Source organism: Dipodomys spectabilis, unplaced genomic scaffold, assembly GCF_019054845.1.
Source record: "Dipodomys spectabilis isolate Male_0828 unplaced genomic scaffold, ASM1905484v1 ptg000173l, whole genome shotgun sequence".
NCBI lineage: Eukaryota > Metazoa > Chordata > Mammalia > Rodentia > Heteromyidae > Dipodomys > Dipodomys spectabilis.
In genome coordinates, this window is record NW_024870850.1 from 11466518 (window position 1) to 11493000 (window position 26483).

Below are 26483 nucleotides of genomic sequence, written 5' to 3' on the forward strand. Positions count from 1 at the left end.
GCAGGGCCAGCCGGAAGCCGGCGGCCGGATTCCAGCAAATTCCTCAGCACCTCCAGAAGCTGCACAGACCCACACTGTGGGCGCCCCGCACGGGCCGCCCGCCCGGCCGGTGCCTCCCGGGTGCAGATGTGGTAAAGGCTAAGCCCATGCAGGACGTCCTCGTCTTCAGGCAAGCCACACGCACTCCTGCGACGCAAATTAAGCGCAGAAGGAGAGATAGGTGCGCCCGAGGCTTTGGCGTCTGCCATCTGTTTCTTGTTGAACATCGCCTAAAACAGGATCATCCTCAAATTGAGTCAGTGGGATGCCGATCATCCCAGCCGCAGGGCAGGCAAGGGATCCGGAGGATCACGGTTTACAGGCTAGCTGGGACAAAAAGGTCCGAGGAAACTGTGTTTCTGTTGTTTAGCCAATGTCATTCTAACTGCTTTAGAGGAGGCTGAGATCCCGGAGGGACCTGGGTTCGAAGGCAACGCCGGCAGAAGAGTCTGTACAGACTCCACCTCCAAAATAACAAGCAAAAAAGGCCGGGTGGAGGCGAGACTCCGGTGTTAAGCGTTGACATAGAAGAAGCAATCTTCAGCCCAGGCGAAGCCCTACGCTCTGGTATTGAGTGCCTCTCTCACTTGGTTGTCAATCAGCGTGGGGGGGGAGGCGGGATTATGTGAGCTGTCCAATCAGGCGCGGCCAATAGATTAAAGGGAGCGCGTCGAAGGGGATTCTGGGTAAACGTCCACGAACGTCATTTCCGGGCTTCGTTCGGCTGCGCGTCCGGTCTCCGGGCGTCCTCGCGTCAGGCATTGTCTCCGTCGGGCTCTTTGTGACGCGTCCTGCCGCGTTCAGTGAGGTGCGGACACCTCGTCACCCCCGAAATGGTGAGTGTGGGGCGCCTGGGCGTCGCGGGGCGCGGGCGGTAGGCCGCCCATGCCCCGGATGGCTGTGCCGACCCCGCGGGGCCGCCGTGGGCCCAGTCCCGGGCCCTCCCCCGCCGCCGCGTCCCTGAGATGCGGGGGGCGATGGCGGGAGGGCCGCGGGGAGCCGCCACCGGCTCGTGGCCGACGTTCTCCGAGCTCTCCAGGGCCAGCCGAAAACCCGAGGGCTTGGTTTTGTTTATTTGCTCTTTCGTTCCGGTGTGGCTTGAACTCAGGGCCCGGGCGCCGTTCCTGGGCTGCTTTCGCTCCAGGCGAGCGCTCTACCCCTTGAGCCACAGCGCCAATTCCAGCTTTCATTTATTTATTTTTTTTTCTGGGTAGTTTATTGGAGCTAAGAGTCTCACAGATTTTCCGGCCCGGGCTGGCTTCGAACCGTGATCCTCAGATCTCAGCCTCCCGAGGAGCGGGGATGACAGGGGTGAGCCACCGGCGCCCGGCCAACCTGGAGAGTTGTCTCAAACCCACCGCCTTGCTGTGTGTAGAAGTGAGAAATCCACCATTCCGGTTCTAACCAAATGCCAACTTCACCTCTTCCCATCATCAACGTTGTGACGTTCATTCTGGGTGTCCAGTGATTGTCTCCCCCGAACCTCGGGCCCCGGAGATGGAGCACAGGGCCATTAAGCACCCTAGCATTGCCCTGTCTATTCCCCTAGACCTCAGACTTGGTATTCTAATGAATGAGCTTTTTTTTTTTTTTTTTAATTTTTTATTTTGTTGGTTGTGGGGCTTGAACTCAGGGGCCTGGGCACTGTCCTTTTTGTGTTCAAGGCTAGCACTCTACCAGTTGAGCCACAGCTCCACTTCCGGCTTTTTCTGTTTATGTGGTACTGAAGACTCGAACCCACGGCTTCATGCATGCTAGGCGAGCACTCGATCACTAAGCCACATTCCCAGCCCTATTTGGGCACTTTTTGGGTCCGGTCGTGGGGCCTGAACTCTGGGCCTGGGCACTATTCCTCAGCTCTTCAGCTCAAGGCTAGCGCTCTACCACTTGAGCCACAGCACCACTTCCGGCTTTAAAAAAAAAAATTTTCTGCTTATGTGGTGCTGAAGAATCGAACCCAGGGCCTCATGCATTCAAGGCAAGCGCTCTACCACTGAGCCACCTTCCCAGCCCTATTTGGGCACTTTTTTTTTTTTTCATTTTATTTTATTTGAGAACATACTGTACAGAGGGGTTACAATTACATGAGTAGGATAATGCATACGTTTCTTGCAGCCTCCTCCTTTGTTTACCCTTCACCTCCCTTCCCAGCCTCCCCCCTCCCCCTTGGGCACTTTTTATATGAGAACCAAGAAGAAAAGAACTCCACAACACAATGTTGAAAAAAGCCTCTTGCTTCTCCACCCCCAAACACTGACATCTTGCCAGGCACCGATGGCTCACAGCTGTAATTCCAGTTATTCCAGAGGCTGAGATCTGAAGATTGCAGTTCAGTGCTAACCCTGGGCAGGAGAGTCTGTAAAATTATCTCCAATTAACCAGCAAGAAGCTGGAAAGTGGAGTTGATTCAAGTGGTAGAGTGCTAATAGAGTATAAAGATAGTAAGTTGAGAGCATCTTAGCCAGGCCCGGAGTTCAAGTCCTAGTACCAGCACAATTAAAAAAACTTTTTTTCCCCAACTTGTGATCCTAACCTTTTGGAAACTTTATGGAGTGAACATGCCTTAAGAAGAGCTTAGGAATGATCCATAATCCATCCCTACAACCATCTATGAATTTATAGTGACAGTCAACCCCTTGGTCACTCCCGTCTTCCTCTTTTTTTTTTTTTTTTTTGTGGGGCTTGAATGCTGGTCTCGGGTGCTGTCCCTCAGCTCTTCAGCTCAAGGCGAGTGCTCTACCACTTGAGCCACAGCGCCACTTCCGGTTTTCTAGTGGTTTATTGGAGATAAGAGTCTCTCGGACTTTTCTACCCCAACTGGCTTGGAACTGTGATCCTCAGATCTCAGCCTCTTGAGTAGCTAAGATGACAGGCATGAGCCACCAAGCGCTCCTCTCTCCTTTTTTCCTTCCTTTCTTTGGTGCTGGTACTGGAACTTAAACTCAGGACCTTTGGCTTCCTTTCAGCTATTTTTTTTTTTTCTCACAGCTGGTGCTCTGCCACTTGAGCCATGTTCCTAGCCCAGCTTTCTTTGTTCTTTTTTTTTTTCTTTTTGTCGGTCATGGGGGCTTGAACTCTGGGCTTGGGCACTGTCCCTGTGCTCTTCAGCTCAAGGCAGCGCTCTACTGCTTGAACCACAGCGCCACTTCTGGTTTTCTAGTGGTTGATTGGAGATAAGTTTCATGGACTTTCCTGCCCGGGCTGGGTTTGAACCACAATCCTCAGATCTCAGCTTCCTGCAGGAAAGTTTTGTTGGCCCTCCCCCTCCCCCCTGAAATATTTGTCTTGGGATTTGTGGAATTTTGCACAAACTTTCAAAAAATAACGTCATGTTGTCCTTGAGTTCCTACTAGAAACATGCCATTGCTCACCTCCTTCCTTCTCACTTGCTATTACTCATCAAACACGCCCCACTTCTCAGTTAGAATGGTGAAATTTTTCAGTGTTAGTACTGTTCAGTTAAATTTGGGGAAGGGGAAACAAGCATCCAGTTTCATCACCTGTTCATGTGATCTTGGAAATTGGGTCCAGTTCTCCATGTATCAAGTTGGGACAGTGTGTATGTCTTCAAACGAGGATGTGTTTTAGAGACTCATTCATCACTCACTATGATGGTCATTCATTTATTCATTCATTTGTCATCTCTTTTTAGCATGTAGCAAAATTCCAAAATCTGAATGAGAGGAGGATTGTAGATTTTGCATACATTTTAAAATAGAACCCTCTTGGTCTCTTAGTGTGGTGGGATTACTTCTGACATTTAATTTCCCTGACAGATGGTCAATTTATTTTATTTTATTTTATTTGTTTGCTCCAGGCTAGCACTCTACCACTTAAGCCACAGCACCACTTCCAGCTTTTTCTGTTTTTGTGGTGCTGAAGAATTGAATCCAGGGCTTCATGAATGCTAAACAAGCACTCTACTGCTAAGCCAGTCAAATGTTTTGAGCAACCTTTTCTGAGGGTACTGTCATGTTAACTCCTGTATGAGTGCAGCTTTCTCAAGCATAGTATTAGACGTACCTTGAAGGAGCAATTACAGCTGATGCAGCTCTCTCTCTCCCACCCTACTCTCTTGCTACTCCTGGGGTTTGAACTCAGGGCTGGTACTTTACACTTGAGCCACAGCTCCACTTCTAGCTTTTTGCTGGTTCATCAGAGATAAGAGTCACATAGATTTTTCTGCCAGGGCAGGCTTCAAATTGCGATCCCTCAGATCTCAGTCTTCTGAGTAGCTAGGATTACACATGTGAGTCACTGGCACCTGTTACACTGTTAACAGTATATCTGAACTATGGTCCACCTTCCTGAGGGGTGTCCTCTTGACCTGTTGCCCTCAGCAATAGTTCATTTCTTCATCTCGTCGGCTGGGGAGGGGCAATGACGAGTGGTAGGAGGAGTCTGATGACAGTCATAGAATGAACAACTTCTCAGGAGTTGTGTATAGACCCCTGGGCTGGCTGTCCTACCCTTCCTCCTCTGTGCACTATGCATGATGCTTTAGGAGGCGCTGACATTTGAGGATGTGGCTGTGAACTTCACCTTGGAGGAGTGGGCTCTGCTGGAACCTGCCCAGAAGAAACTCTACAGAGATGTGATGTGTGAAGCTGCCAGGAATCTGGCATTTGTAGGTAAGGGTGACGACCTTCCTTCAGTCAATTCATTTGTATACTACGTGCTTCTTGATCATCAGCAGTGTTCATTGGTTTATAATAACGGAAGAGAATACTTTCATGAATAAGCAGGGTCTTAATGTGCAATAAATGTTGAATCTCATAAAATTTCTGACTATTCTAATAATTCTTAATGTTTTCCTGGGTCTGTATTTTAGGAATAAAGTGGCAAGACCAGCATATTGAAGACACTGTGAGAAGCCTAAGGTACTCTGCACTCATAAGTGAAAGTGGTGTTTCTGGAGAGAAATGTAGTGTCATTAAAAAATATATGTGTGTATTACAAACACACACACACACACACACACACACATGTTCTTAGGATTTTAGTGCCAGTCCTGGGGCTTGAACTTAGGGCCTAAGTGCTGTCCTTGATCTTTTGTACTCAGGATTGGTGTTCTATCACTTGAGCCACAGCTCCATCTCAGCTTTTTGCTGGCTAACCAGAGATAAGAGTCTCATGGACTTTCCTGCCTGGGCTGGCTTTGCATTGTGATTCTCAGATCTGTGCCTCCTCAGTAGCTAGGATTATAGGCATAAGCCACCAGCATCCGGCTTATTAAAATATATATTTTTTTTGTTTGGGGTTTTTTTTTTTGGTCCGGTCGTGGGGCCTGAACTCTGGGCCTGGGCGCTGTCCCTCAGCTCTTCAGCTCAAGGCTAGCGCTCTACCACTTGAGCCACAGCGCCACTTCCGGCTTTTCTTTTTGCTTATGTGGTGCTGAGGAATCGAACCCAGGGCCTCAGGCATGCAAGGCAAGCGCTCTACCGCTGAGCCACCTTCCCAGCCCCTGTTTGGGTTTTTTTTAAACTGTATTTTTTTGTCTTTTCTTTTTTGGTACTGGGGATCGAACCCAGGATGGTGCACTTGCTAGGCAAGTGCTTTGCCACTGAGCTACATCCCAGCCCCTAAAATATATTTTTATTTGAGTTCTTTGTTGTTGTCAGGGTAACTCTTTATGTTACAAAGTCATTTCACAGTTGTAAGCTAAAGGGATCCTTCAGTCAGTCTCCTGAATACTTGAGACCAATCTACATTGTCATGTAGTGGGTCAAGAGAATTGGAAAACAAAGCCGAACAGATACAATTCATCTTTTAACTTATTTCTTTAACTTTCAACAATTTTATTTAGCTGGACGCAGGTAACTTAGGAGGCTGAGATGTAAGAATGGTTTGAAGCCAGTTGGGGCAGACAAATCTGAGAGACTTTTATTTCCAGTTAACCAGGAAAAAGCTGGAATTAGAAATATGGCTCAAGTGGTACTGTGTCAGCTGTGAATGAAAAAGCCAAGTGAGTGTGTGAGGCCCTGAGTTCAAGCCCTAGTACCAACGCACGTACGCACGCACGCACTGTTTTTAATCCAGAGCCAGGCACCAGTGACTTTCCTATAATCCTAGTCAATTTGGAGGCTAAATACAGGAGGATTATGGTTTGAGGCTAGCTAAAGCAGGAAGTTTTGAGAGACCCCTTATTATCTCCTACCTGGATGCCGTAGTCTCTGCCATCTCAAGTTACATTGTAAGATCTTGGAGATAGGCTATCATAGGCAGGGGTCCTAGAGACTGTCTCAGCACAAGGAGAACTGGACACAGTGGCACATACTCGTGATCCTGGTGATAATAGGAAGCCTAAAAGTAGCTGCATGTGGCTCAGGTGGGTGCCAGGGTAGGAACTGAGAGCATCCCAAAAAACAGTGGAAAATAGGGCTGGAGGCATGGTTTGGTGGCATCATGCCAGCCTAGCAAGCAAGCAAGTGGTGAAAAGCCCCTAGTACTGCCCCCCCAGCACCAAAGTATCCACAAATATACATGAAAATCAAGTCTACTTTAACAAATCAATTTGATTGGAATTAAGAATCCCTTGGGTGATAATAGGGGTGATCAGTCACCTTGCATTTCAAATGTTTTTCTTCATCAGTTCATGCTCAAGAAATTCAAGGAGGGCAACTAGGCACCAGTGGCTCATGCCTGTAAATTTAGCTACTCTGGAGGCTTAAGAATGGAGGATTGTGGTTCAAAGCCAGCCTAGGCAGGAAAGTCTGTGAGATTCTTATCTCCATTGAGCCACCAAAAAGCTGCATGGAGTTGTGGAGTGCTAGCCTTGAGTGAAAAAGCTAAAGAACAGTGACCAGGCCCTGAGTTCAAGCCCCAAGACTAGTACCAAAAAAATAGAACAGCCGGGCGCCGGTGGCTCACGCCTATAATCCTAGTTACTCAGGAGGCTGAGATCTGAGGATCGCGGTTCAAAGCCAGCACGGGCAGGAAACTTCGTGAGACTCTTATCTCCAATAAATCACTAGAAAACTGGAAGTGGGGCTGTGGCTCAAGCGATAGAGCACTTGCTTTGAGCTGAAGAGCACAGGGACAGCGCCCAAGCCCAGAGTTCAAGCCCCCCAACCGACCCCAAAAAAAAAAAAAAAAAAAAAAAAAGAACAGATTCCAAGTGGACATAAAGTCCTTACTTTCCCTGATAGTTTAAATAATATAAGTAATTCATATTAATTAATAATTAATTAATATAAAATTAATAGGAAGCAATCTTACTGATTTTTTTTTTTTTTTTTGGGGGGGTCCGGTCGTGGACCTGAACTCTGGGCCTGGGCACTGTCCCTCAGCTCAAGGCGAGCGCTCTACCACTTGAGCCACAGCGCCACTTCTGGCTTTTTTCTGTTTATGTGGTGCTGAGGAATTGAACCCAGGGCCTCATGCATGCAAGGCAAGCGCTCTACCACTGAGCCACCTTCCCAGCCCCTTACTGATAATTTTTTAACATTTGTTTTTTGGTCCCAGTACTGGGGCTTGAACTTACAGCCTGGGTGCTGTCCTTTAGCTCTTTTACTCAAGACTTTACCACTTGAGCCTGTAGCTCCACTTCAGGCTTTTTGGTATTCATTGGACATGAGTCTCTCAGACTTTTCTGCCCAGACTGGCTTTGAACTGAGACCCTCAGATCTCAGCCTCCTGAGTTGGATTACACGCGTGAACCAACCCAGCTAACGTTCATTAAAAAGAAATTAGCATACATTTACTATACCGAGGTTTCCATGTTGTATTTCCATATGTGCATATCCTATACTTTGCCTCATATCCTCTCTTCTGCTTCTCATTTTTTCCAGCTGTCATATAATAGAGAGATTCTGGGAAGGAAAAGAAGGCCAACAGTCTGGAGAAATCTTCCGCCAGGTTCTAGAACTCAGGCTGAGTAAGGAAACCGGAGGCAACTCCTGCGAATGCAGTGTGTGTGGACAAGCCTTCGCTGATGCGACGCCCCTTCAGCCACACCTGAGTGCACACACTTCACGCAGTCCACGTGAGCATCGGGAGGAAGGGAAAAACCCAACTCAAGATCAGCCAGATGGCGAAGCTGTCAGCGAGCGCCACGCGCCGCCAGCGTCTGGAAAGACTCACCCTGGAGAGAAGGCTTGTGAACGTAGAGACTCTGGAAAGTTCTCTATTTCTCCAGCAAGCCTTCAGAAGCACACGGGAACCCACATGAACAGAGAGCCTTATACATGTAAGGTGTGTGGAAAAGCTTTTCATTCTCCCAGCTCTTTTCAAGCTCATAAAGGAACTCACACCGGAGAGAAGCCCTATCGATGTGGACAATGCGGGAAAAGTCTGAGTACTCCCAGATCCCTTCAAATACACGAAAGAATGCACACTGGCGAGAGGCCGTATACATGCCAGCAGTGCAGCATGGCCTTCAGTTGCCCGAGTTCTTTGCAAAGACACCAAAGAACTCACACGGGTGAAAAACCCTACCAGTGTAAAAAATGCAGCAAAGCCTTTAGTCGTTCGAGTTCCCTTCGAATCCACGAAAGAACTCACACGAAAAACAGCGCGTCCTGTGAATGTAAGGAATGTGGCAGAACTTTCTTCTCCCTCTCCAAGTTCCAAAGGCACATGATGCTTCACACTGGCGAAGGCCCTTACAAGTGCCAAGAATGTGGAAAATCCTTCACGAGCCCCACGTACTTTCACATCCACGAGAAGGCACACAGTGCAAAGAAGCCCTACGAATGCCAGCAGTGTGGGAAGACCTTAAGTAACCCCACTTCCTTTCAGAGACACGTAAGAACCCACACCGGAGAGAAGCCCTACGAGTGCGCGGAGTGTGGGAAAGCCTTCAACTGCCAGAGTTCCTTCCAAAGGCACGAAAGAACGCACACAGGCGAGAAGCCCTACGTGTGCCAGAAGTGTGGGAAGACCTTCAGTCGCTCCACCTACCTGCAGATCCACACGCGGGTTCACAACGGGGAGAAACCCTACGAGTGCAAGCAGTGCGGCAAAACATTCACCAGCTCCAGCTCCATCCGGGTCCATAAAGGAACGCACACTGGACAGAGACCTTATCGTTGCGAAGAATGTGGGAAGACCTTCACTTGTTCCAGTTCTTTACGAAGACATGCGATCGTTCATACCGGAGAAAGACCCTACGAGTGCCCGCAGTGTGGGAAAGCCTTCAGCCGGGCCAGTTCCTTTCAAAGGCACGAGCGCATGCACACGGGGGAAAAGCCCTACGAGTGCTCAGAATGTGGCAAAATCTTCAGTAGTTTAGGTTCCTTTCGCGTCCACGAAAGAACCCACACGGGAGAGAAACCCTACGAATGTGCCGAGTGTGGGAAAGCCTTCATCTGTTCTAGTACCTTCCGGAAACACGAACAGACTCACACTGGAGAAAAACCCTACAAGTGTAGCAAGTGTGGTCAAGCATTCAGTCGTTCTAGAAATTGTCAAATCCATGAAAAAGCTCATAGCACACGGAAATGAAATGTCAGCCTGACTTGGTTTGTTCCAGAATTTCCAGTTTCTAGGACACTGGGAGACGGTACAGTGGTGAGAAACCCCACAGAAATTGTGGGGTGCGGTTCTGGTGTCTCAGTCCAAAGCCCACGAAAGAAGACATCTGAGGGAAAAAAAAACCGATATCCTGAGCATGCCTCGCCTTTTACCGGCCTTCTGTGAGTATTTCGGCTGTTTTGTTCCCTCTTTCTATACCTCATGATTTTTTTTTCCTTACTTGAATATTTTAGATACTGTATATTAGCAGTTATAGCTCAGGGCTCTTGGTTGGTATATAGTTCAGTAGCAGAGAGTTTCTCTAGAGTGTAAATGGCCCTGGGTTCAAATTTTAGCACTGGAATAGAAAAGAAAACATACTGTCCCTCTATCTCTGGGGCTTGCCAGTTTTTGCTATTTTTTTTCTTTTGTTGTTGTTGTTATTGTTGTTTTCTTGTGCCAGTCCTGGGGGCTTGAACTTCAGGCTTGGGTGTTGTCCCTGAGTTGTTAGTAGGCTAGTGCTCTACTACTTGAGCAATAGCTCCACTTTTTTCTTTGTCTTTTTGGTGGTTAATTGGAGATTAGTGTTTCAAAAATTTTCTTGTCCAGGCTGGAACCACAGCCTCCTGAGTAGTCTTACCATACACACGTGCACACACACACACAAATTTGCTTTTTTTTTTTTAGTTTGTGTATGTGTGCACACGTGCTTGAATTCAGCCTGGGCGCTAACCCTGAGCTTTGTGCTCAAAGCTAGCACTCTACTACTTGAGACAAGGCTCAACTTCTGGCTTTTATGATGATTAATTGGAGAAAAGATCCTCATGGACTTTCCTGCTGGGTTGGCTTCGAACCACAATCCTCAGATGTCAGCCTCCTGAGTAAATAGGATTACAGGTTTGAACCACCAGCACCTGAATGTCTTTACTACTTTTATTTCTATTTATTTATTTATTTATTTATTTATTTCAGTTCTGGGCTTGGGCTCTGGGCCTGGGCACTGTCCCTCAGCTCTTCAGCTCAAGGTGAGCACTTGGTTTACTGGAGATAAGAGTCTCACAGACTTTCCTGCCTGGGTTGGCTTTGACCCATGATCCTCAGATCTCAGCTTCCCGAGTAGCTAGGATTATAGGCTTGAGCCACGGATGCCTGGCTTTTTACTATTTTTGGAAACTCAAATCTAGGACTGGGCATGTGGCTCAGTGGCAGAGTGCTTGCCTAGCATGCATGAGGTCCTGGGTTCGATTCCTCAACACCACATACACAGAAAAGCCAGAAGTGGTGCTGTGGCTCAAGTGGTAGAGAGCTAGCCTTGAGCAAAAGAAGCTCAGGGACAGCATCCAGGCTTGAGTTCACAAGCCCCAGGTCGGGGCGGGGGTGGGGGTGGGGGTGGGGTGGAATCTAGACTGGGCCTCAGCAGGCAACCTTGTGGTGGTGCGGGAGACCCACACGCTGCCCGACTGCGCTGCCGCTCTGGCCCTGCTCCGCGGTATATTTGTTGTTGCTACTAAACGCACACACCATTTGGCGCTTCTGGCAGCCTTCTGAAAGACTTCACTGCTACTGACTTGACTGAATTTGCTGCTAGGGCTGCCCTGGCCACTGGCAAAGTCCCATCTGAAACTGTCGGCAGTGTTGTGCAGACTTCTTCAGATGCCGCCTACGTGGTAAGACTTGTTTGTGAGTGGGGGTCCTAACTGAGCTCTGTGCCTTTACTGTCAAGAGGCTCGGTGGCTCCCGTTTCTAGTCTGTTGTGAGTGGGCGTCAAGAACTCTGTGTTAAAGATGTAGACGTTGTCTTTATGTGGAAGAATGCCAGTCTCCCTACTGTGTCTGAAACTTGTGTTTTGGAACCAACTTTGGATTTTGGAACCAACTTTGGATTCACTCTCAAGCTGGAAGATACTTTGTGGGCAGGACTGGCAGATCAGCAAGGTAAGCTCCCCCGTGGGACTTTCTGTTGTGCAGCAGAGAACCTTGCTGCGTGCACAGCATAAAATCAGCAGAGATGACTGACAGATACAGCAGAGATGGAAAGCTGCTAATGATGCTGGCTGCTTTAGTGAGGAAATGGCACCAATTGAAGTGAAAACTCAGAAAGGCAGACAGACAATGCAAATGGATCACTCCCAGCTCCAGACAACCCTGGAGCAGTTACAGACACTTCCTAACTTTTTTCTTTTTTCTTTTTGGTGGGTCGTGGGACTTGACTCTGGGCCTGAACACTGTTCCTCAGCTCTTCAGCTCAAGGCTAGCCCTCTACCACTTGAGCCACAACGCCACTTCGTTTTCTGAGTGGTTTATTGGAGATAAGAGTCTCTCGGCCTTTCCTGCCTGGGCTGGCTTTGAACCACCATCCGCAGATCTCAGCCTCCTGAGTAGCTGGGATGACAGATGTGAGCCACCAGCACCCAGCAAAAAACAAACAAAAACTGTAACTTTTAACACTGCTGGCAAGAGTTGAGAATGACTTTGTGTCTGGAGGGGTATTCATCCTGTCCCTGCCGTCAGTGGGGCCATGAAGAAAGCCAGCCTGAGCCTTAAGGACCTGGATTTAATGAGGTGAAGGAAGCTTTTGTTCCCCTGTCCCTGGCTATCCAGGTGAGCTTGGATCATGACCCAAGGAAAACCAGTGTGCATGCTGGAGCCGTTGGCTTGGATCACCCTCTGGGAGGATCGGGATCATGAATTACTGCACGCCTGGCTTATGAATTAAGGTGCTGCGGTGGGAAGTATGCAGTTGGATCAGCTTGCGTTGGAGGTGGTCAAGGCATCATCGTTATCATTGAGAACACAGCCTGATGAGCCCGCGAGTCCAGTGCCCTACTCCCACATGGCCAGGCCACAGGGGAGAAGGGGACCTGCAGAGCAGCTTCCACCCGCCACATCCCGCCACAGAATTAGACTTTGATGCAGCCCTACTGAGGCCAGGTGCGTTACCATGCAAGAACCCCTGTCATAGGCAGTAGGAACACTCGAATCCGCCCAGTCTAATACACGATGTGATCCTGAGCTAAAGCGCAACAGTCCATGGCCTTGAAGGAAGCCTGTCTTTGCCAAATAACCACTGTGTATATCTTTAGATACTAGGATTACAAGGAAATTGAATGACTGTTGTCTTAACTGAAAAAATCTACCACCACAATAGGTCCCTATACAATGTTAAGTCGACTGATTTTGCTTCTCAAAATATCACAGCTGTTGGACCACCAGCAGTAGCCCCAGGTCAAGAACTATAAAAACTATAAAAACTATTAAAACTATAAAAGTTGCTTGTTGGTGCTTCGTTGTTTTCAGTAGTATTAAGGGGAGTAAATTGCTTCACAGATGAATCCACTTACAGCTTATATGAAGGTGTTGTTACTCAGTGAAGTGTTTGGTATTGTATTGCTCATAATTGTCTTAGAATATGTATATATATATATCACACGCCATATTCAAGTATGTGTGTATATGTTTATATATTCTGTATACTATATATGCATGTATACGTATAGAATATGGAATATTGATATCTATGGAATATAGATGTGTACATAGAATAGCATATGTGTATAGATATATCTGTGTATATTTCCTCGCAGCTATCTACCTGCAGTGCTGGGGAATAGAACTTTGTGCTCTGCCACTTGTAGCCATCTCTCCATCTCCTACAGATTTTCTTCAGCAGACTTGACGTTGACCACAGCACTATTTCCCCAGGCTTGATGCACTTGGATGCTTTGATCATTTTACCACTTTGTTGGGGGAGGGAGCAGATTCACAGAGTTCCTCATATCCTGTTAGAGGTGGTATCCAAGGATAGTGCATGAAGGGTTATTATTATTTTTCTAATAAGATGATGTCATTGGCTTTGTGGCATGTGTATGGCGGGGATTCCACCCAGGGCCTTGCACACTAAGCTAAGCTACACTCCTCAGCCTGCCTTGCATTTTTGTGTGTACATGGGGCTCTGGTCCTATTAACCAGTTTCCTTCCCATATGTCGTCAGTACAGCTCTTCACTGCTTTTACAGTCTCTGTACTTCTTAAAAATTTAGTGCTGGGTGTTGCTCTTTTGCTTGCTAAGTATAGTGTAGTAAGTCTACCATGGTAATGTAAATTACTTGACTAAAATGTCCGATTTCTAGGGTTTGATCACCTGCACTACCAAAAACCATAAAAATTCCCAGCTATTTAGAATTCACAGAAAAAAAATACATTTCCTCATCACAGCAATGACAAGATGCAGATCTACCCAGCCACTGTGAGCGCTCCTCACTTGCTGCTGTAGGATTTGTACCCTGCCAAATGGACCTTTGCCACATGGAAACTCTCCAGAGTCTAAAGCCCAGCAATCACAAGACAGAGTATTAATGGTGAACCGTCTGTGTGGGGAGATGACACATCCAGCCTAAGGTTGTGTCCAAATAAATGATGGGTGGAGCCATTACTTGGGAGATTCTATAGCCAGATGGATAAGGGATGAGCTAGTGATCAAGTGCTATATACCAAACACTGCTTCACAGTTTGGGTTTGTTTGTTTTTTGCTTTGAAGATCAAGTGCACAGCAAGAGTTGAGGTGAGAGATTAGAACACTACCGTGATGTGGCTGGGGCAGAGGCACTGAAACCACCAGAACAGAAGGTGGAGCGCGGGGGCCAATGACAGATGTCCAGCAATGGCCAGCTTCAGAGACAAAAGGCCCGCCCCCTCTGGTCATTCTGTGTGCTGCATTGGACAGTCCTCACCCTGCACCTCCAATGAGAGAGGACATTTGGTCTTGGCCTGCTACGGCCTGTAGTAGATGGTAAATAACCAATAGCTGCATTGGTTACAAAGCAAGGTTCAGAAAGTTTCTGCTACAGAGGGATGAGGAGTGGGGAGGGAAAGTGGGTAGAGTCTCAACAATGGCAAAGGTAGGAATAAAAGATTCTATATTACAGTCTATGATGAAGAATGTTAGTGCAGGCTGTGTGTGTGTGTATACTGTGGCTTGAACTCAAGGCCTCACACTTTCACTGTTTTTTGTTTTTTGCTAAGGCGGGTGCTCTACCACTTGAACCACAAGCTGCACTTCCAACTTTGGGGGGGGGTGGTTCCTGGGGCTTGGAACTCAGGGTCTGGGTGCTGTCTTTCTCTCTGCCCCCTCTCCCCCCCAGGCTGGCACTCTACCACTTCTGGCTTTTTGCTGGTTAGTTGGAGGTAAGTGTCTTATGGACTTTTCCTGCCCTGGCTGGCTTCAAGCCTTGATAATCAGGTCTCAGCCTCCTGAATAGCTAGGATTACAGTACAGGTGTGAGCCACAGGCACTTGGATAGTATCGGGGACTTTCTGAATCATGGTTACAGTTCCACGAAGGCCTGAGAGCTTTAAGCCAAAACCTTCTTTCCTGGAAGGCAGCAGAGTCATTTCACTGTGGCCTTACCGGAATTCCCGGGTCTTCCCAGTTCCCAGCCCCATCCATAAAGTAGAAACTGCCTTGAATATTCTGGAAAGCTCCAGCGTCCCACCCAGAGGGCGGAGTGGTTTCTGTTTAGAAGTAAACAGATGCTGGTGCTGGTGGCTCAGTCCTGAGATCTCTAGATCTCGGTTCAAAGCCAGCCTGGGCAGGAAAGTGTGAGACGCTGATCTCCAATTAATCACTAAAAAGTGGGAAGTGGAGCTGTGGCTCACGTGGTAGAACGCCAGCCTGGAGCCACAAAGCTCAGGGACAGCGCCCAGGCCCCGAGTTCAAGCCCAGGCACGGGCGCGCGCACGCGCGCACACGCACACACACACACACACACACACCCCCTGGGATGAGGCCCAAACGCCGGCGTCGATGGTTGCCCTGGAAACGGGGCGGGCACTAGGAATTGTCTAGCGGACTAAACCGGAAATGGGTGTGGCGTTGCCCGGGAAGGAGGGCGGGGGGTGCTTTACGGCTCTCTCGGCCGACCTTTCGCGTCTTTCCGGACGCAAATGGCTGTGGGGCGGGAGCGATGGGCCGCCGAGACTGCGGACGGACGCGGGACATGGTGCGTGCGGGCGTGGCGGGGCCCGGGCCCGGCCTCCCCGCGTCAGCCCCGGGGTCGGCCCGGGTCTCGGGGTTACGGTGGGGCCGCGGCGGCAGCCGAGCCCCGGGGGGTCCCGCCCGGCCCCGGGACCGCGCGGGCGGCTGAGGGTCGCGGGTCGGGTGGGTGGAGGGAGGCTCGGCCTCGCGTGGGGGTGCGGGGGTGCGGCTAGTGTGGGATTCGGGCTCCCCACGCAGGCCAGGCCGGCCTTAAACTCAAGATCCTCCTGCCTCAGCCCCCCCCCCCCCCCCCCCGTCCTCAGCCCCCCCCCCGACCCCGCCCTCCGCCACCCCGCCCTCCGCCCCCCCACCCCGCCCGCGGCCTCAGCCCCCCCCCCCGACCCCGCCCGCGGCCTCAGCCCCCCCCCCCACCCCGCCCGCGGCGCCCGCGGCCTCAGCCCCCCCCCCGACCCCGCCCGCGGCCTCAGCCCCCCCCCCGACCCCGCCCGCGGCCTCAGCCCCCCCCCCCGACCCCGCCCGCGGCCTCAGCCCCCCCCCCCCCGACCCCGCCCGCGGCGCCCGCGGCCCCTCAGCCCCCCCCCACCCCGCCCGCGGCCTCAGCCCCCCCCCCCCCCGACCCCGCCCTCAGCCCCCCCCCCACCCCGCCCGCGGCCCCTCAGCCCCACCCCCACCCCGCCCGCGGCCTCAGCTGTAGGACTTGAACTCTGGGCCTGGGCGCTGTCCCTCAGCTCTTCAGCTCAAGGCTAGCACTCTACCACTTGAGCCACAGCGCCACTTCCGGCTTTTTCTGCTTATGTGGTGCTGAGGAATCGAACCCAGGGCCTCAGGCATGCAAGGCAAGCGCTCTACCACTGAACCACCTTGCCAGCCCTCCATTTATTTTTTTCATGGAACTTTTATCAACGTTTACTGTCAAGGTCTGAGGCGTTGGGGTTCCTGGGTAGGGGTCGCGAAATCACCGGGACACAGGGGATGAAGAGTGCAAATAGCAGTTGCCACAGCATGCTGTGCTTTATTGCTAGTGGGTATTTAAAAGACAAGCATTATCTTTGCCAAGATTTGGTCTGGAGACATTCACACAAAGAATTTTAACAGATACAATTTTACTTTAACTAGGAGACAATGTCTTTGTATATTTTTATCTAAACTATTTTAGAACAAGCTCAAACCACTTCCCCAATCAGGAAAATGCTTGACTAGCTGTCGTCTATGCTTAAGTAAGCAGAAGAGCTACTTCCTCAGCTCCCTGGAGTCTGTGACTTGTGCTTTGAGATAAGGAGAGAGAACACTTTCCCTCTCTGGCCCAGCATGCCAAGAGCTTTCCACATACACAAACACAGTCCTCAGATAATCCTGCGGCCGGAGCCTCCATCATTCTGCTCCTCCAACACAGACCCTGAGTGTTCACAATTTAGAATTATATATATATATATATATATATATATATATACACACACACATATGTATATATGTGTACACACATTATTGCTATTATAAAGGTGATGTACAAGGATTATATAATTCATTTTTATCCTTGTACTTAGAGCTGAGTCTGTTCTATTACTCATTTCTTTTTTTTTGGGGGGGGGGGGGTCCGGTCGTGGGGCCTGAACTCTGGGCCTGGGCGCTGTCCTTCAGCTCAAGGCTAGCGCTCTACCACTTGAGCCACAGCGCCACTCTCGGCTTTTTTCTTTTTGCTTATGTGGTGCTGAGGAATCGAACCCAGGGCCTCAGGCATGCAAAGCAAAGTTCTCTATCACTGAGCCACCTTCCCAGCCCCGATTACTCATTTCTTAAGAGATAATGTCTTTTTGCATAAGATAAAGTCTCTACTGTGTAATGTTCTAATTTTTTTCTCCTGTTTAATCATATATTTTTGTTGTCTTTTTTTTTTTTTTTTTTTCTGTGTGTGCCAGTTCTGAGGCTTGAACTCGGGGTCGAGGTGCCATCCCTTAGCTTTTTTAGCTCAAAGCTAGCATTCTACCACTTGAGCCTTCTGGGGTTTTTTGGTAGTTAATTAGAGATAGAGTCTCATGGTCTTTCCTGCCCAGGCTGGATTTGAACTGTGATCTTCAGATCTCAGCAGTCTGAGTAGCAGGGCCAATGGCACCCTGCTTGTGGACATTTTTTTTTATCCCAGGTTGAATGATGGGATTAGAATAATGTGCCTCCTCTTGATCAGTCTATATATTCAATGAAATACTGGAGATAATAAAAATATCAGGAATGTGACCACCGCATCTAGTCAACATGTGCCTCATGAGGTGCTGCGCGCCATTATGGGATAGTAACCAAATGAAATAGAAGTTTTTCATGCTAGGATTCAATGGTGTTAAAGTTTGTTTCGTCGTCCGGCATGCATGTTTTTCATATCTACAAGGTGAGATGCATGCATCCATTAGGGAGCAGTAGGGCTCATAGTGACCAGAGTAAAAATGTACAGATCAGTTCCATAAGCTCTTATTGCTGGTAATTCTTGAGGAGGTGAATGTGTCCCGATTACCACATCCTTTTCTTCATGATAAATGTTTGGAGGCCAAAGAATTACGTATGTGAACTCTTCATGAGTTCATTACACACTCCTGTGTATCAGGTGACTGCTTCCTTCCGTCAGCATGCCTGGATTGTTTCAGGACTCCTTCACCTTCGACGATGTGGCTGTGAACTTTACCCCTGAGGAGTGGGCTTTGCTGGATATTTCCCAGAAGGAACTCTATAGAGATGTCATGTGGGAAACCTTGCAGAACTTGTCCTTTCTTGGTAAGGATGAAAAGCTTTCACTTAATTAAATGGATGTGTTCTTTTCCTTTGGAGATTGGGAGTTTGGATCAGTCACTGTCACTAAAGTACATCCTCCGTCTTATTGCCTCCCAGGGTTTTCTCTCCCCTCTCTTCCCCAGTCTTCCCTTCACTTCCCTGCTCCCTCCTTTTCCTCTGCGGATTGATTCTAGCCCCTCCCGCACTAAGCAAGGCAAATGTTTCATTGCTGACCTAATTCTAAATTGAAAAAATGTATCTCTTGCCCATCAGAGATTTTCCAGTATTAAACATGGAAAAGGAATACTTCGGTGAATAAAACAGGATTGTTCCCAGACCATCATAAAACTACAGCACGATCATTTACGCTTTTCTCTATGTATTTTAGGCGAAAAGTGGGAAGATGAGAACTTTGATGATTGGAGCCAAAATTCAGGAAGGTATTTAAGGTAATTTTAGGCACAATGCCAGTAATGTGCTAGAAGGGAATCTCTTTTGTTTTGTTTTGTTTTGTTTTTTGGTGGTGGTGGGACCTGAACTCGACCTGGGTGCTGTCCCTCAGCTCTTCAGCTCAAGGCTAGCGCTCTACCACTTGAGCTACAGCTCCACTTCCGGCTTTTTCTGCTTATGTGGTGCTGAGGAATCAAACCCAGGGCCTCATGCAGGCAAGGCAAGCGCTCTACCACTGAGCCACCTTCCCAGCCCCTAGAAGGGAATCTTGATTTGACTTGTTTATTTGACACACAGGGGTCTGGCTGTGTTTATCAGTGGCCTCCCCACTTCTGGGCTCAAACTAGCAACCTACCTCAGTCTCTAACAGGTGGGATGACAGGCAACTGGCACTGCACTGGTATTATGACATAAAAATTTACAAATTGGGATGGGATTGGAGTTGTGGTTCAGTGGTTAGAGTGCTAACCAATCAGTGAAACTGAGTTTGAGTCCTGGTTTGGGACCTAATATGTAAAAAAAAAAAAAAGAAAAAAAAGCAAAATTACAAATAAACAACATGTTAAGTTTCCAGTTTATTTGTAAAATGTTTTTCACTAGCAATAGTTTGTGATACATGTTTTCAGAGATTACACAGTAGCAAAACATATTAAGAAACCACATCAAGTTGGGCTCTGGTGGCTCACCCCTGTAATCCTAACTACTCAGGAAGCTGAGATCTGAGGATTGGGGTTCAAAGCCAGCTTGGGATGAAAGTCCATGAGACTTTTTTTTTTTTTTTTTGTCGGTCGTGGGGCTTGAACTCTGGGCCTGGGCGCTGTCCCTCAGCTCTTCAGCTCAAGGCGAGCGCTCTACCACTTGAGCTACAGCGCCACTTCCGGTTTTCTGGTGGTTTATTGGAGATAGGAGTCTCACGGTCTCTCCTGCCCGGGCTGGCTTTGAACCGCGATCCTCAGATCTCAGCCTCCTGAGTAGCTAGGATTACAGGCGTGAGCCACCAGCGCCCGGCTAGTCCATGAGACTCTTATCTCCAGTAAACCACCAGAAAACTGGAAGTGGCGCTGTGGCTCAAGTGGTAGAGCGCTGGCCTTGAGCTGAGAGACAGTGCTCAGGCCCAGAAGCTCAAGCCCTATGACTGACAAAAAGAAAAGAAAAGAAGCCATATCTGTCATCAACTGCCTGTGACTCACACTTAAAATCCTATTAATTCAAGAGACTGAAATCTGAGGATATTGGTTTGAAGTCAGCCCAGGCAGAACAGTTCAAGCCACTCATCTCCAATGCTGGTTAATTGGAGGTGTAGCACAGCTGGTAGAGCATCAGCTATGAGTGAAAAAGCTGAACCAGAGTGTAAGGCCCCTTCAGTTCAAGCCCCAGGACAGCCAAAAGTAAAAACCAAGCAAATAAAAATTAACAAAATGCCACACGTACATGGTTTCACGTTAACAATGAGTTTGTGTAGTATATAACATGACTGGTGCGGGATCCAAATAGATAGTAAAATGGTTGTTTCAGTGAAATAAGTAATATTCCTATAATCTCACAGTTTACTCACTTTTTGTGTTCATTACAAGAGCCAATGGATAGTATTTAAAAGAATCTCAAATATAGTACTGGTTTATTAGCTATTCTTTAAAACATACATTAAATCTCTAGAATTGTTCATATGGTGGTTTGTGTCCTCAGATGTACATTTTCCTATTTTCCTTCTCCCAGCTCCTATTTACCACTGTTGTGTTCTTTAATAGTATATTTGAGTGGTTGCACATGTGAGATCCTGCACTATTTGTCTGTGTCTGACATTTTGTTTTAAATTTTTACTGTTGTTGTAAAGGTTACAGTTGGACAGTGCCTGTCCCTTGCTCTCATCTGGTTTTCCCCTCCCATCTCCACTCGCAGGTTGTATATAGTTCATTTTTAGCAGTTTGGGTATAGTAACCCTTAGTTGTGTGGATATGATTTGCCTCCTCTGTACGGTTGATGTTCTTTTTTTAATGAGTTTTTTATTGTGAGAATACTGTACAGAGAAGGGGTTACAGTTACATGAGCAAGGTACATTTCTTATCAAGCATGGTTGTCTCCTCCTTTGTTTTTCCCCTACCATCCCTTCCCTCCCATCTCCACAACTACACTCCCCCCACGCCCCACCTAAATTGTAAAGTTGGTTTTTCCACATAGCGCCTTGTACATCTCATTGTTGCAATGGGTCCACCTGCATCCCAGTTTAAACAATTTTTTTTCCCTTCTCCTCCCCAAATTATACCAACATCAAATACAGTGGAAACAGGGCAGTTGATGTTGAGGCTTTCTCTCCAATGTAAACGTATTGACATTATTTTTTTCTTTTTCTTTTTGGTGGTACTGGGTTTTGAACTCAGGACCTCACACTTACTAGGCAAGCATTCTACCACTTAAGCCATTCTGCATCCCTTTTTGCTTTTGTTATTTTGGGGATAGAGTCTTGTGTTTTTGCCTGGGATATCAAAAACAGTGACCCTCCTATTTATGTCGTCTGCATAGCTTGGATTACAGTTATGTAACACAATATTCAGCTTGAAGGCTGAGATGAGGTCTTGCTAATGTGTTCATTCTGGTTTGGACTGAGATTTGCCAGTCTCCACCTTAAGTAACTGAAATAGCAAATGTGAGCCAGCAAGTCCCATTTTTATTTAGTCTTAAAAAAAATGGCCTTGATTTGTTATGGAGGCTGATCTGAAAAGATGCCTAGTCTCATGTAATTATTTTGTCATTATCTTAACTAGACTACAGGCATGTACTTCTGCACCAGGCAGATTTATGTAAAACCATCCATGCATGCCAGAAATATTTCCCACTTATCTGATGCATAATGATTTTTTTGATATGTAGTTGAATTTTACATTTATTGAGCATTTTTGTATAACTGTGATCCCAGCTCTTGAGATGTAGGTTTTTTTGTTTTTGTTTTAAATCTTGTTATGACTTATGTGGCTTATATATCATTGGGAGGTTTTGTTTGCTTCATAAAAATCTTTTGGAACAATTTCTTTTTGCTCTTTTTTGTTTGTTTGGCCAGTCCTGAGACTTGAACTCAAGCCTGAACACTGTCCTTGAGCTTCTTTTGCTCAAGGATGCACTCTTCCACTTGAGCCACAGCGCCACTTCTGGCCTTTTCTGTGTATGTGGTACTAAGGAATCAAATCCAGGGCTTCATACATGCTAGGCAAGCACTACCACTAAGCCACCTTCCCAGCCCTTATAAGCACTTTTGTAAAGCACCACTTCTGCTTTTCTGGTGGTTTATTGGAGATAAAAGTCTCACAAACTAGCCGGGCGCCAGTGGCTCACGCCTATAATCCTAGCTACTCAGGAGGCTGAGATCTGAGAATCAAGGTTCAAAGCCAGCCCGGGCAGGAAAGACCGTGAGACTCCTATCTCCAATAAACCACTAGAAAACCGGAAGTGGCGCTGTAGCTCAAGTGGTAGAGCGCTCGCCTTGAGCTGAAGAGCTGAGGGACAGCGCCCAGGCCCAGAGTTCAAGCCCCATGACCGACAAAAAAAAAAAAAAAAAAAGTCTCGCAAACTGCCAGGCGCTGGTGGCTCATGCCTGTAATCCTAGCTACTCAGGAGGCTGAGATCTGAGCATCTCGGTTGAAAGCCAGCCCGGGCACGAAAGTCCGTGAGACTCTTATCTCCAATAAACCACCAGAAAACCAGAAGTGCCTCTGTGGCTCAAGTGGTAGAGTGCTAGCCTTGAGCTGAAGAGCTGAGGGACAGCGCCCAGGCCCAGAGTTCAAGCCCCACCACTGACAAAAAACAAAACAAAACAAAACAAAAAAACAAGGTCTCACAGACTTTCCTGCCCCGGCTGGAAATTCTGATCTGTGTTGTTGCTTTCTTAAAATTTTGGGTTCAGTTTGTTCTCCATCTACTTCTTTGAGGTGTAATAAGTCAATTTAGGATTTTTCTTTTCCTTGTAGGCAGTTATCATCAGACATTTCTAGTTAGAAGTGTTTGTGCTGCATCCATGGGTTTCAGTTTTTCTGTTTGCATTTGTTTCAAGATGCCTTTTGTATCTGTGTGCATGTACCAGTCTTGAACTCAGGGTCTTGGCACTCAGGGTCTGGCTAGAATGTTGAACCACAGCACCCCACCTCTGGGTTTTTTTTAATTTTTCATTCATTGATTGGGAGCATATTACTAAATTGCAAACTATTTACGAAGTGTCTGAGATTGTCCTTGTTATTTCTGTTTTCCTGTCCTGCCTTCCTAGGGTCCTCAGTGTCCCATGTGAAAATGTTAGTATATTGATGAAACTTTGAAAACAAGTAAAAAACGAGCTCAGCTTCAAAATCAACATTCATCATTCACCAACTAATTTTGGTGAAATAAAAGTAAAGTATGTTAAATATATATTTACATGAAATAGATGTTTTCTCTACAAAATAGAAACCAAAACTCCACATGTGAAAATTATTTTGTTTCAATTATATTAGAGACTATAATTTCTATATCATTAAACCTACATTTTACTTGATAGTAGTAAAAATAATATTATATATTAGTAGATATAGTATCAATAATAAACCAAAAATAATGTTTCTCAATATTTTCTTCTGGTAGTCCTGGGGCCTGAACTCAGGGCCTGGGCATTGTTCCTAAGCTTTTTTGCTTAAGACTTGAGTCACAGCTCCACTTCTTTGCTAGTTTATTGCGGATAAGAGTCTCTTATAATAAGTTTCCTGCCCAGGCTGGCTTTGAAGTGCAAACCTCAAATCTCAGCCTCCTAAGTATCTAGGGTTACAGGCAAGAGTTACTGGTGCCTGGTCTGTTTGTCAGTTCGTAAAGCAATAACGTTCTAGGGAAAGCCTATGAAAGTAGAGAACATTGCCGCTGTAAAGAAATGACTAATCATGCATGCATGAGGCCCTGGGTTCGAGCAAAAAGAAAAAAGCCGGGGGGCTGGGAAGATGGCTCAGTGGTAGAGCGCTTGCCTTGCATGCATGAGGCCCTGGGTTCGATTCCTCAGCACCACATAAGCAAAAAAGAAAAAAGCCGGAGGTGGCGCTGTGGCTCAAGTGGTAGAGCGCTAGCCTTGAGCTGAAGAGCTGAGGGACAGCACCCAGGCCCAGAGTTCAGGCCCCACGACCGGACCCAAAAAAAAAAGAAAAAAGCCGGAAGTGGTGCTGTAGCTCTAGTGGTAGAGCACTAGCCTTGAGCTGAAGAGCTGAGGGAGAGCACCCAGGCCCAGAGTTCAGGCCCCACGACCGGACCCAAAAAAAAAAAAGAAAAGAAAAAGAAATGACTAACCAGATTTAAAGCTTACTCTGAGCAAAAAAACCCAAAAAAGTCCTATTGGAGTAAAACCTTCGAAATACAGTGTGCCTGGAATGTTCATGTGTCACTCATCTCTAATAGGTATTCTGTTCCTGACACTGGACACAAACAGCGTGAGATGCTGGAATGTGAAGAGAAACCATGGAACTGTGAGCAATATGGGAAAGTTTTCCATAATCACCGTGCCTTTCAAAGAAGTGCAAAAACTCACTCTGGAGAGAAGCTCTGTGAATGTAAAGAATGTAGGAAATCCTCCATTCCTCTTAAAACCCAGAGATGGCACACAGTGACGCTCACTAGGGACAGAGGTTGTGGAGGTCTCCTGTGGAGCAAAGCCTTTCCCTGTACCAGTTCACTGGCAGTGCACAAAAGTGCTGAAACCAGAGGGAGTCCAGGTGAACTTGAGGGTGATGGGAATGAACTCACACATTCTGCTGCGTTTCCAGTCAAAGAAATGGCTCTCACTGTAGATACATCCTGCAAACGTAAAAAAAGTGTGGAGGCTTGCAGCCATTTGAGTTCTTTTTGGTTTCATGAGGAGAAACCCTATGATGTTACAGAATGTGGGAAAACCTTTTCTCTCAGGAAGTTTAGAAGACCCATGGATGCGCACCATGGAGATAGACCTTACGAATGTAACTTTTGTGGGAAAGCCTTTTTATTTCCTAGCTTAGTTTGCAGGTATGAAAGGCGTCACACTGGACAGAAGCCCTATGAATGTAAGCAGTGTGGGAAAGCCCGTTCAGGTGCTGCTTATTTACAAGTCCACGAAAGAATTCCCACCGGCGAGAAACCCTATGAATGTAAGCAGTGTGGGAAACGCTGTGCTTGTTCAAGTTCTTTTCGAGAACGGAACAGGCCTTTCACTAGACAAAATCCCTCTGAATGGAAGGCACCTGGGAAAGCTTTTACACTTTACAATTCTATCAGAATCCAGAGAAGGACTCACACCAGAGAGAAAACTTACGAATGCAAGAAATGCAGTGAAGGTTTTCTTGCTCCCAGAAGGGTCAGAGGGCAAGTGGTGGAACTCAACACAGGTGTAACCCATCAATGTGAATTTTGTGAGGAAACCAGGAAGCCTATGTGTTGTCTACACCACAAAAGGACTCATTCAAGAAAGACGCCCTATGAATGTCAGGACTGTGGGAAGGCCCTCAGAAACTATAGTACTTTGAAAGTGCATGAAATGACTCATACTGGGGAGAGACCTTATGTGTGTACACAGTGTGGGAAAGCCTTCACACATTCTAGTTCTGTTCGAGTACATGAAAGGACTCACACCGGAGAGAAACCTTATAAGTGTACTGAGTGTGGCAAAGTCTTTGCACACTCTAGTTCTTTTCGAGTGCATGAAAGAACTCACACTGGAGAGAAACCCTATGAATGTCAGCAGTGTGGGAAAGCATTCATATATTTGAGTTCTTTTCAAGTACATGCAAGGACTCATACTGGAGAGAGGCCTTATGGTTGTAAGCGATGTGGGAAAGCCTTTATTTGTTCTAGTCATCTTCAGAAACATGAACGAACTCATTGGAGAGGCACTGAAAATGAGTATGGGAATACTTAATTTTTTTTTTTTTGGCCAGTCCTGGGCTTGAAATCAGGGCCTGGGCGCTGTTGCTGAGTTGCTTTTGCTCAAGGCTAGCACTCAACCACTTGAGCCCCAGCGCCACTTCGGCTTTTTCTGTGTATGTGGTACTGAGGAATTGAACCCAGGGCTTCATGTATACTAGGCAAGCACTCTACCACTAAGCCACCTTCCCAGCCTGAATTCTTGGTCTGATAGGGATTCTAGAACATGTAAAACTCACTGACAATAAGCCAAGTGAAGTTAAAATATAAGTGTGAGATCCTTTTCTAAAAATCTAGGCTAGGAAGTGGCGCTGTGACTCAAGTGGTAGAGCACTAACCTTGAGCTGAAGAGCTGAGGGACAGCGCTCAGGCCCAGAGTTCAAGCCCCACGACTGACAAAAACAAAAAAACAAAAATCTAGGCGATTGCTAGTGCATGGATGGACTAACCAAAGAAACATAAAAATAGTACGAATGGAAATAGTGCAGTGAAGCCTTCAATTGTAAGTCATTTCATATAGCAGAAATCCTATGAATATAAGGAATTTGAAGAACTCTTCAAATCCCAAGTTCCTTTTCATGAATGAGCTCATCCTTGAGAGCTTGTGGAAGGAGCTGGGACATTTTATGTTGTAATATTTCCAGCACAGAAGCAAGTACATAATGAAGAAAGTCCAAATGTGAAAGTTCAAAGTTTATATCATCTCAGTACAAATGGAAACCATAAAGTGTTGACATTCCATGAATATTAATAATAGCTCAAGGCCAGGCATCCTGACAAAGACATGTAAGAAGACACGGTAGTTTTCAATGCCTTTAGTTCTTTTTTTATGCCAGTATTGGGGTTTGAATTCAGGGCCTTGCACCTGATTGGCTTGCTTGGCTGGTACACTACCAATTA

The 26483-nt window shown here is 47.0% G+C and overlaps 2 protein-coding genes and 1 pseudogene across 3 annotated transcripts; all 3 read left to right on the forward strand.

The window, feature by feature from the left end:
• Positions 1-784: 784 nt before the first annotated feature.
• Positions 785-9956, forward strand: LOC122119715 (zinc finger protein 709-like). The gene is made up of 4 exons (XM_042693750.1): positions 785-875; positions 4544-4670; positions 4871-4919; positions 7830-9956. The coding sequence occupies exons 1-4, from the start codon at positions 873-875 to the stop codon at positions 9481-9483; spliced, it is 1833 nt and encodes a 610-aa protein (XP_042549684.1). The 5' UTR covers positions 785-872; the 3' UTR covers positions 9484-9956.
• LOC122119645 lies at positions 9650-13167 on the forward strand (annotated as a pseudogene).
• Positions 13168-17548: 4381 nt separating this feature from the next.
• On the forward strand, positions 17549-25596 carry LOC122119716 (zinc finger protein 564-like). 2 transcript variants are annotated; one of them, XM_042693751.1, is made up of 3 exons: positions 17549-18245; positions 18631-18691; positions 24090-25596. In XM_042693751.1, exons 1-3 carry the CDS (start codon positions 18101-18103, stop codon positions 25576-25578), a joined length of 1695 nt encoding a protein of 564 aa, XP_042549685.1. In that variant the 5' UTR covers positions 17549-18100; the 3' UTR covers positions 25579-25596. The 2 variants fall into 2 exon arrangements, with proteins under 2 accessions (XP_042549685.1, XP_042549686.1); XM_042693752.1 differs by lacking the exon at positions 24090-25596 and adding an exon at positions 18984-19127 and having other exon boundaries at positions 18631-18754.
• The last annotated feature ends 887 nt before the right edge of the window (positions 25597-26483 follow it).